Raw genomic sequence first — 12081 nt, 5'->3', positions numbered from 1 at the left:
TCAATAGTTGATGCGTGAGATGATGAGTGCATGAATTAAGGTTTTTGCAGTGTCTTGTGTGAGACATGTGCGTATTCTTGAAATGTTCTTTATATGTATGTAACATGATTTAGATGTATAGTCGATGTGGGGAATAAATGATAGTTGTGAGTCAAGGATTACACCTAGGCAGCAAGCTTGCGAGGTGGGATTTATGGTCATGTTATCAACAGAAATAGAAGTGTCAGGCAGGAGGCTTCTGTTTTTGGGTGGGAATTTTATTAATTCAGTTTTTGAAAGATTGAGTTTGAGTTGGCGAGAAGACACCCAAGATGAAATGGCAGAAAGACAGTCAGTAACGCGAGACAACACAGATGGTGAAAGATCAGGAGAGGATAGATAGATTTGTGTATCATCCGCATAGACATGATACTGAAATTCAAAGGAGCTTATTAGTTTTCCAAGTGAAGTGGTGTAGATAGAGAATAGCAGAGGACCTAGGACTGAGCCTTGTGGTATTCCAACTGATAAGGGAAGCAGATCAGAGGTGGATCCAGAGAAATCAGCACTGAAAGAGCGATTAGATAGTTCCCCTACTTTCTCCTGGAGATGAAGTATGGTTGTCCACTATGAACTTCAAGTTCCTTCTAGGAAGTTTGCTCCACATTTCATTGCGCCCTTCAAGATCCTGGAGGTCATCATCCCTGTGGCATCAAGATTAAAATTGCCTGCCACCATGAAGATACCCAATGTCTTTCACATCTCTCTTTTAAAGCTGCTTGCTATTAACAAGTTTTCCTCTTCTAGGAAGGCTCATTCTGCTGTCTCTGTACAAGACCAAAAACAGTATGAGGTCAATAAAATTCTCAACTCACGTATTTCAAGAGGTATCCTTCAATTCTTGGCCATTTGGTAAGGATATGGACCCGAAGCATGCTCTTGGATTGCTGTTAGAGATGTCCATGCTCCTGATCTTTTAAAACGTTTCCATAAAAAATTTCTACACAAATCCTTTAGGGTGCTCGGAGTTCACCCGCAGGGGATGGGGTACTGTAACTTTACTGATCCACATTCCAGCTCCCGATCACTGCCACCTTGCGCTGGCGCATGCGCAGCAGCTCTCTCGCGTGTGTGGTTTTTTTTATTTTTTTGGGGTCAGGGGGGAAATCCTGACAATCCTGCGTGCGCCCCTGCACATATGATCAGTGTCTGCAATCAAACCCCCCAATAAATTCCCCCAGCAAAGACTAGCAATAAAAGTTTTGAACAAACAAGCAATGAGTGGACAGCCTACCATGACATTAGAAATACAAATCCACTTACTTAATACAGCTCTGAAACTGGAGCAACTAAGGTAGGAATGATTACTGTGGAGTTTGAAATAAAAATGCACTTTCTAAATATAGCTCTGACACTGGTGCAACTAAGCTAGGAGTAATTACCCATTGATGAAAGAGAGGATACAGAGAGATCAGTCACTTCTCATAAACTGGTATGGAGATAACTAATAGCTAAAATGAAGTCCGGCATAACTCCGAATCATTATATATATATATATTTGTCTGCTGGCTCTAAAACTTCTATTGAAATATTTTCAGTAGGAATATTTTATTGGCTTGATTACTCTTATATCTCTTTTTTCTTTTTTTAGGAATTGGCGAGCACTGTGGTCCGGCACCAGTAGTACAATTTGGAGACACCAAAGATATAAGAAAAAGTGACTATGAATCTGGTTCTTCTGTGGAATATACATGTCCAGCTTACTATGTACTTCAAGGAAACAAAATTGTTACATGTCTGAATGGAGTGTGGGAAACGAAACCAGTATGTCTAGGTATGTTCATAGTTGTCCATTCTTCTTCCATGTACAGTACAACCAAATTCAGGATAGATAACTATTTGTTGATCATGTGAATTATTTGTATTACTTTATTATTTAATCACATTATAATAATTGTGTTTATTCCCTTTTATTTTCAAGAAAGTCAATATTTCCTGCTGATCCTGGTATTTCTAAAGCATCCAAACTGTTACTCCTTTCACCCTCATCTCTTATATTTTCTTATATTTTCAAAGCCTCAGTTAACCCCTGAAGACTTATGGGGCTAGATTTACTAAGCTGCGGGTTTGAAAAAGTGGGGATGTTGCCTATAGCAACCAATCTGATTCTAGCTTTCATTTATTTAGTACCTTCTACAAAATGACAGCTAGAATCTGATTGGTTGCTATAGGCAACATCCCCACTTTTTCAAACCCGCAGCTTAGTAAATCTTGGCCATGGTAACTTATTCAAAACTGCTGCTTGTTTTCCAACTGTGGCTGCAATATAATATCTTCTTTGAGTAAACATACTTTTTGATCCAGCATCTTTACTAATCATTGCCACTCCTTTAGTTGTTCATGACTCCAACGTCCTTTGCTAACCTCAGGAAGTATATACTCTCATACTGAATATTGTTGCATTGGACATATGTTACATTTAGTTCCTGTGCAGTTGTTCATTAATAGTCATGATTGTATGTGACTTCTGATATTTAGAGCTTTCTGGAATATGTTGGCACTTCTTACCTTAATAATTGATATAAGGACTTATTAAATTTCATTTGTCAAATTAAGTTGAGTATTTTTTTTTAATGGTTCTATTTTTATCAAATCATACACAAAAATATTTTTTTTTTTTACTCAAATTGTGACACAAATTAGTTTTTTCAAGTCATATTATTCAATAGTGTATATATATTATCTGTAAACCCATCTCATTATTAGGTTATTAGCTTGCTATATATATATAGAGCAACAACTGATGCACCCACTACCCTTTGTTTTCATGTCTGCATTTATTTTGTCTACCTTGTCCACATCAAAATTTTAAGGTGAAGAAAATGTTGTCCTTTATACTTATGTTTCGGTCCTAGAACTATATTTTGGGACATACAAACAACAACTAAATACATGAGTCTTACATACCAACGGTACTCATAATGCCTCAGTGACAACACCTGGTACAATTAAAGTCCAAGCTTAATAAAAGTTAGTCTTAAAAAGTTACTATTAAAAAAGGAAGTTAAAATCAATATATCAGAGAACATTCAAATTGTTGGAGTCATGAATCATATACTAGAATTAAAACAATAAGATTAGCATGTATATCACACATGCTAGTTAATTAAGGGGAGGAGGTAGCGTTCCCATTTTTCAAAGGTATATCCAGAAAAAAGTAAATGCATTACTGCATATACATCTGCAAAACAAAGTCAACATATATATCAGCTGATGAAGTCATAGGTACAGCTGCCAGCTAATTAATGAAAGGAGGAAGTATTTTCATATTTCAGAAATATATACCTAAAACAAATGTATCACAGCATATAGATATGCAAACAATCTGCATTAAATTACAACAAGCCAAACTAAACTAAACTAAGGTACAGCAGCTTCTAATTTAATGAAAGGAGGAAGTATTTTCATGTTTCAAATATATGCCCCAAACAAAATAAATACATCACAGCATTTAAATCTGCAACAAACAGACATTCCACATATATATTGACCCAAGACAAACTAATAGAGATGGGCAGGTCCGGTTCCCCGAGAACCGAACCCACCCGAACTTTGGGTATCCGAGTACCGCCTGTTCCGAATCCAAATTGAGGCCGAACATCATCGTGACGTCATCTCGTGGCTCATTTCTCGCGATACTTCAAGATTATAAATACACGCCTCCACAGCAATCCATCGCCATTTGACAGAGGGAGAGAGCAGGGTGTAGTCACAGGCTGATTAGAGCAGGGACAGAGAATACAATATTCTTATTCCAATTGCTGTAACAAAAATCGCTAGAGAAGAGAAGAGGATAGAGGTTGCTTTTATTTTTGCAATATTTGGCACTCCCCAGTGCTTTTGGGGTGTCCCCCATAATTGTGCATAAATATTTCTGGCTGTCAAAATTACTATCTGTCAGCAGTATCTACCAAATAATTTTTAGCACTCCTCAGTGCTTTTGGGGTGTCCCCCATAATTGTGCATAAATATTTCTGGCTGTCAAAAGTCATATCTGTCAGCAGTATCTACCAAATAATTTTTAGCACTCCTCAGTGCTTTTGGGGTGTCCCCCATAATTGTGTATAAATATTTCTGGCTGTCAAAAGTCATATCTGTCAGCAGTATCTACCAAATAATTTTTAGCATTCCCCAGTGCTTTTGGGGTGTCCCCCATAATTGTGCATAAATATTTCTGGCTGTCAAAAGTCATATCTGTCAGCAGTATCTACCAAATAATTTTTAGCATTCCCCAGAGCTTTTGGGGTGTCCCCCATAATTGTGCATAAATATTTCTGGCTGTCAAAAGTCATATCTGTCAGCAGTATCTACCAAATAATTTTTAGCACTCCTCAGTGCTTTTGGGGTGTCCCCCATAATTGTGCATAAATATTGCTGGCTGTCAAATGTCATATCTGTCAGCAGTATCTGCCAAATATTTTTGTAGCACTCCTCAGTGCTTTTGGGGTGTCCCCCATAATTGTGCATAAATATTGCTGGCTGTCAAAAGTCATATCTGTCAGCAGTATCTACCAAAACATTTTTAGCACTCCTCAGTGCTTTTGGGGTGTCCCCCATAATTGTGCATAAATATTTCTGGCTGTCAAAAGTCATATCTGTCAGCAGTATCTACCAAATTATTTTTAGCACTCCTCAGTGCTTTTGGGGTGTCCCCCATAATTGTGCATAAATATTTCTGGCTGTCAAAAGTCATATCTGTCAGCAGTATCTACCAAATAATTTTTAGCACTCCTCAGTGCTTTTGGGGTGTCCCCCATAATTGTGCATAAATATTTCTGGCTGTCAAAAGTCATATCTGTCAGCAGTATCTACCAAATAATTTTTAGCACTCCCCAGTGCTTTTGGGGTGTTCCCCATAATTGTGCATAAATATTTCTGGCTGTCAAAAGTCATATCTGTCAGCAGTATCTACCAAATATTTTTTAGCACTCCCCAGTGCTTTTGGGGTGCCCCCCATAATTGTTCATGAATATTTCTGGCTGTCAAAAGTCATATCTGTCAGCAGTATCTACCAAATAATTTTTAGCACTCCCCAGTGCTTTTGGGGTGTCCCCCATAATTGTGCATAAATATTTCTGGCTGTCAAAAGTCATATCTGTCAGCAGTAGAGATGAGCGGGCTCGGATTATCGCAATCCGAGCCCACCCGAACAGTGCGGATCCGACGGCGATCCGAGCACTGTTCGGGTATTTCCGGCGGGGAGAAACACTGAAAGCGAGGCTGAGCTCCAAATCCCGCCGTTGGATTCTCGCGAGACTCGGATTTTATAAATTCCCCGCTTGCCGCCGCCATCTTCAGTCGGGCTCAGATCAGGGAAGAGGGAGGTTGGGTTTATAATGACAAAAATTTATTTTAAAGACTGCTTGTATTGTATTGTGTGTGGGATATTTATATAAGGGTGCATGCATAGGTTTTGAAAGAGTCACATATGCCTCAGTATGCCCTACAGCAGCCACAAGGAATGAAATGTCACTTTGCAAATGTGTCATTAAAAATTGAAAGATGAAATTTAACACAGTAGGTTAGAAGGGAAAAGAGTTGTACTTTTTGTGTTAAGTGGCAAATCATTGAAGGTAGCTGAATATATATGAGAAATAAGCAAGTCAAAAGAGCACTATGGTCTTATTAACAAAAGATTTGTCGATACTCAGTGTACAGAGGATCAAATAGATTATAAACTTCTGTAATAGTTTGCAGCAGCCCAGCCTCAGTTTGCCCTTACACTGCATATATTGTCTTGCTAATTGGATGCTATGCTGCAGATATTACATTACACTTCACTATCTGTTACACTAGCTGAGGCCCATGGCAATATTAATGATGGAGCCCTCCTATTTAAAAGGTAGATAAATACTGCACTCCAGTGTACTGAGCAAAATAAATGGTGATGCCCATTTGCGCAGACACACACAATTAGTTAGTAGTCTATGAATTGCAAACTGAAGACCAGAAGTGTTATTGTGCCATCTACCTATCCAGTATATATTAAGAATTAATGATGATTACTACCATACAAAATAAAAAGAATAGGAGATAATCAGTGTTGCAATGAATTTGCAACTTTGCACATAACTAAGCGGGAAATGGAAGAGTAAAATGTACATGTGCAAACTATTGGTCCAGTATCTTATACTAGATGCTGAGAAAGCTCTGTCCTGCTAAGTCCATTGTTATAAAAAAATATAAAAAAATAAAAAAAAATTATAAAAAAATTATAAATTTTTTTTATAAAAGAGTTATAAAAAAAGTCCAAAAAAAAAAATAAAAAAAAATTCTACTGCAATATCTAACTACGTTCACTGTTCCTGCAGTAAAAAGGAATTTCTACTGCAATATTAAACTACGTTCTCTGTTCCTGCAGTCCAGAAATATTATTACTGCAATATTAAACTACGTTCACTGTTCCTGCAGTCAAAAATTGTTAATGTGCGCATGTCCTATTTCACCAACATAAGGGTGGGTGGGAGGGCCCAAGGACAATTCCATCTTGCACCTCTTTTTTTGGCATTATGTGCTCTTTGGGGCCTAGCTTTTGAAACTGCCATCCTGTCTGCCACTGCAGTGCCACTCCTAGATGGGCCACGTGTTTGTGCCGCCCACTTGTGTCGCTTAGCTTAGACATCCAGCTACCTCGGTGCAACCTTTTGGACTAAAAACAATATTGTGAGGTGTGAATATGGATTTTAGCACTTTTTATGCTTTTTAAAAAAAAATCAGAACCCAAAATCAGAACCAAAACCTTTCGTGGGGTGTTTTGGCAAAACAAATCAGAACCCAAAACCTCAAGCTAATCAGAACCCAAAACCCAAAACCCCAAAAGTAGCCGGTGCACACTCCTAGTCAGCAGTATCTACCAAATAATTTTTAGCACTCCCCAGTGCTTTTGGGGTGTCCCCCATAATTGTGCATAAATATTTCTGGCTGTCAAAAGTCATATTTGTCAACAGTATCTTACCAAATAATTTTTACCACTACAAGTGCTTTGCGCTCAGAATGGATTCAAAGCAGTTCACATATGATCAGAATGAGCAACCAGGTTCTGTCACCAGTCCTGATGTTAGTGTTCCCAGTACGTCATCTGGGCAAGGCGATGTCAAACTACAGAGTGTTTCGAAATCAGTCCAAAAAACTAAATAAAAAAAATATTTACTGTGTTGAAGCGAAAAAGAAGTGTTACTGAGCAAAAGTTAAGTGCCGATAAAAAAAAAATTGCCAACATGCCATTCTACACACGCAGTGGCAAAGAGAGAATGAGGCCTTCGCCTTTCTCTATTAGTGGCATTTCCCAAAAAGTTACAGAGCCTACAATTGGTGCACAACTACTGTTACGTGTCAAAGCCGTGCTGCAAGATAACAGTAAGGCATTAGAGGATAATGTTTGCTCTGATTCACAAATGACACCAATCCCTGTGGAGAGTCCATCCAACAGTGGGATGTCTAATCGTGAGCATTCTGCTGATGTGTGCCTTAATAGCCCGAGTGTAGCCGGTGATACACAAATTGAAGATGCCACTTTGGAATTAGAAGAGGATGAGGGGGAGATTTGTGTAGGCAACGAGGGCGCTAATGAGGATGTTGATGAGGATGAGGTTGTTTGTGTAAGTCCTGCACCAGTGGCAGCAGTTCTTTTCTTTTTAAAACTTTCTATATAAGTGTAGGGTGCAATCTACCCCCAAAGAGGAAAGGGACTTGTGGCATTTCCATTTCACGTACCATCTTGAAAGGCTGCTGTTTGGGCAATTTATTCTTAAGGGTAGGGTGTCATAGACAGAGTGACCTCAAACTGGCTTTGTCCATTTCTCTTAATATTGTACAGTCTATAATGGCTGAATTTTTTTGTATTTTCGACAAGTGGAGGGGGCCTATAGAGACAGAAACTAAACTGGCTTTGTCCATTTCAATTAATATTGTACAGTCTATAACGGCTTAATTTTTTTGTATTTTCGACAATTGGAGGGGTGCCTAGAGAGCCAGAAACGAAAATGGCTTTGTCCATTTCAAATAATATTGTACAGTCTATAACGGCTGAATTTTTTGTATTTTTAAACAAGTGGAGGGGGGCCTATAGAGACAGAAAGCAAACTGGCTTTGTCCATTTCAATTAATATTGTACAGTCTATAACGGCTGAATTTTATTGTATTTTCGACAAGTGGAGGGGGGCCTAGAGAGCCAGAAACCAAACTGGCTTTGTCCATTTCAATTAATATTGTACAGTCTATAACGGCTGAATTTTTTGTTTTTTTTAACAAGTGGAGGGGGGCTTTAGAGACAGAAAGCAAACTGCCTTTTTCCATTTCTTTACATATTTAACTACAAGTGTAGGGTGTAATATACATCCAAAGACGATGGCTGCATTGCCAATTTGCATAGATGAAGAGGAAGACAATCTGTTTTGTGTGTAGAATAAATGAAGGCCTACCTACCAGGAATTAAACTGTTTTTTGGATGATTTATTACCTCTACAATTAGATTACTTATCTATGCAACAGTTGTAGCACTAAATTGGGATATTTTAGGCCCAAAAACATTGATTTTCCAACAAAATAGCAAAACAAAACCAAACAAAACCAAAACTAAAACCAAAACACGCAATGGCGGTTTTGCCAAACCAAAACCAAAACCAAAACATGACGGTAATCCATTCCAAAACCGAATCCAAAACCAAAACACGGGGGTCAGTGACCATCTCTACAAACTAACATTGGTATATTTGAGAGAAACTAAAGAGAAAGCAGAAATTGTGCTTCCATGCCACTTTTTTATCGTAAAAAAATTAATCCAATATTAAAAAAATATATCCTTTATTGGTATGCTTTAAAAACAATTATAGCAAAATATTTAAAAAGAATTTATGATAAAGTGCTTAGATGATGCACAAAATACAGTTAAAAAGGTAGAATAACTACCCAGCTGACTCGCTGTTCTAAAGTTTGTATTTATAAATGATAAACCACTCTTTTAAGAATTCATGATCAGGATGTCAATCCTATATTTACACTTGGTAGACTATATTAATTCTTTCAATCGGTATCCCACTTAGTGTGGACTATAGGCACCCTAAGGTATTGTTCCAGGTTCAATAAGCTGTATAAAAACATTTAGCGCCCTTAGTCAGGGTCTCATATCTCCATTATATTAGCATTCCAGAGATACGTGTAAATAGAATCTCCTAGGCTAAACCAATATAATTGTTGGCCATAATCTTAAAATAATAGAATGCTGCTGACAACCTGTATTGTTTCATAACAACCATCCCTACAAGACCACATGATATTTAATGTGATTTACAATCCACCATCATAATGTTAGTTAACATGTGGCACTATCCTGATAGACTATGTTTATGAATATGTGATTGAGTGTCAAGTCCCTTTAATCCCTTTAACTGCATTAATTGGCAGAGGTTTGATAATCCTGCTTTCTATCGGGAATTTGTAATGCTCCGGTCCCACAGATAGTACCTGTCTCGTTACCTGCAGTCCATTCATCTGGAAACTGACATGTTCCAGCATCAGACATACTCCAGTTCATTCAGCTATATTCAGATCTGTGCAGGTGCATGCCTATTGCACTTCAGGACCTCTTCCCTCTTTTTCATTGGCTAAGCACTTATGGAGCACTATTTAAACCTCCTGGATTCACCTGTCTGATGCCTGTTCTTCAAGCTCACTTCCTGCAGCCTGTGGTTCTGGTTCTTGTTCTCCTTGTGGTTTGCCTGTGTTCCAGTCTGCTCTCAGTCTCCTGCTGTGTTGAACTATTGCTTCTCCAGCACTGCTACTACCATCTCCAGTGTACTTCATTGCAACAGCTTCAGTTCTCTCATTGGTACCACTCAGAGCCGCTACTACACCTGTGACTCATCAGCTGTTACCACGGGTTACCTCCGCTACTCCAGCCTGCTCTCAGTCTCTGGCCGTTTTGAACTATCGCTGCTCCAGTACCTCTATTACCATCTCCAGTGTACTTCATTGTGAGAGTTTCAGTTCTCTCATCGCTACCGCTCAGAGCCGCTACTCTCTCTGTGACTCATCAGCTGTTACTACGAGTTACCTCCATAACTCCAGTCAGCCTTCAGCCTCTGGCTGTGTTGAACTATTGCTGCTCCAGTACTTCCATTACCATCTCCAGAGTACTTCATAGTGACAGCCTCTGTCCTCTCGTTGTATGCCACATAGCACCTATTCTCCTAGTGACTCATTGGCTGCTGACCTTCAGCCTATATTATTGTTACTCACCTGCTTAGATTAAAACAAGTTAGTATTAGCTGTATTCACAAGTTCACATTCCTTGAATCAATAACAAGTAACAAATATGATGTGGATGTCATTCGGGAACAATGGTAGCTATATATTTACAATGTCATGGTGTAATAACTACCAGTTGGTATTTGCATGATTAAGAATTAATTTATCTTGTCTACTTTAGCGATTTGCAATCAGTACAAAATATGGGCAGGACTAGGAACGCCATACATGGTTTTGTATGTCACTCAAGGATGATGTGTGTCACAGGCACTAGGAGTCTTTGCCCAGGATATCACCAGATGATGGACTTACCAGAGTAATATAGTTGGTAATATGGTTCTCTGGTAGCAGGGTGACAACGGAACAGGAGAAACAGCAGATGGTGAGAGAATGCTCGAGGAAAGTCTATGACTAGCAGCAACTGGTAATGAGTAGATGAATGTACACGAGGAACCAGATGGACAAGGGAACGTGAGGAAAGTCAGTGGTCTGCGTATAGCAAGTTGTACCACTGCTATAGTGAGGTGGAATGTCCAGGAGTAACGAGGAGGTAGTGAGAGTCAGCGGTCTGCGTATAGAAAGTTGTACCGCTGTCTAGGTGAAGGAATGGAATCCAGGTGAAGGTAGGTAACAGGGAAGTCAGTGGTCTGCGTATAGCAAGTTGTACCACTGCTTATGTGAGAGGATACTTGAAACTGGTGTCACAGGGAACAGGAGTCAGTGGTCTGCGTCAGCAAGTTGTACCACTGCTATATATATGTGAGGGGGGGCACGAGGAGATGAATGTAAAGCAGAGTATACACGGGGCACACAGAACTTGATCCCACGATGATGTCCACAATACAACGATAACTGAGAAGCACTGCTTAAGTATACAAAGTCACAATAACTATCCAGGCAATAGGAAACAAAGTCAATAGTAACAATAGCTTCAGTGGATAGGAGGCTCCGGAGGAGATCACAACTCAGTCCAGATGGATATGCAATACACAAGCAAAGTCAATGGAAAGTATGCATACCGCGGTTCAGGAGAGCAGGCTGTCAGAGAGACGTGCAGGGATACCTGAACGGCTGAGGGCCGGCAGGAGGAGAGACCACTGGAGGGTGGAAGCGGTAATCAGGTTGGTGCAGCGCACGGCAGGTAATCCAGAATGAACGAAGCAATACTCAGGAAGCAGTAGTAAGTGGAACTGGAAACATGAAGAACACGGGAGAGTTGAGGCTGTCTGGTATCCAGTAGTAGAGGTGGAGGCAGCGGAGCGCTGACACGATAAACCCAGGAGAGTTGAGACGATCAGGAACTCTGTAGTAGTAACGGAGGCAGCGGATAGGAATCAGCTGAGTGCAGGCACGATGAACACAGGAGAGTTGAAGTGAACAGGAACTCTGTAGTAGTAACGGAGGCAGCGGATAGGAATCAGCTGAGTGCAGGCACGATGAACACAGGAGAGTTGAAGTGAACAGGAATCAGCAGGAGCTGAATACACGAGGAACACAGAAACACCTTCAGAGGCTCATGGGGAATGAGACTCCAAGATCAGGCAACCAGGTAATGATCACAGGTGGTTTAAATAGGGAGGGTTGTCTGATCATCCAATCAATTAAAAGCAACAGGTACTGAAGGTTTGATAAGGGCTGCACATACGCAGACCCTCAGGATGGCGGACGGCCACGGTTCCTGAATACACGGGAAGTGGCACTCACAGTCCGGTGAGTGACAATGTGTCTCAGTAAGTAATACACATTGCCGTGCAGGGGACGTCATCAATGGGGGTGTGTTCTAAACTATATAAGACC

General features: G+C 39.8%; 1 protein-coding gene across 3 annotated transcripts in view; it reads left to right on the top strand.

Moving 5' to 3' along the window:
• LOC142099299 (complement factor H-related protein 1-like) overlaps positions 1-12081 on the top strand; it is a 213356-nt gene that overhangs the window by 173339 nt on the left and 27936 nt on the right. For all 3 annotated transcript variants that reach the window (XM_075182621.1, XM_075182619.1, XM_075182620.1), the window contains one exon: positions 1631-1813. In XM_075182621.1, the coding sequence (XP_075038722.1) occupies positions 1631-1813 (183 nt within the window). The remainder of the gene's footprint in view (positions 1-1630; positions 1814-12081) is intronic.

Source organism: Mixophyes fleayi, chromosome 8 (assembly GCF_038048845.1).
Source record: "Mixophyes fleayi isolate aMixFle1 chromosome 8, aMixFle1.hap1, whole genome shotgun sequence".
Lineage (NCBI taxonomy): Eukaryota > Metazoa > Chordata > Amphibia > Anura > Limnodynastidae > Mixophyes > Mixophyes fleayi.
Note: the sequence above shows the minus strand (reverse complement) of the source record. Positions and strands in the feature narration are given on the sequence as shown.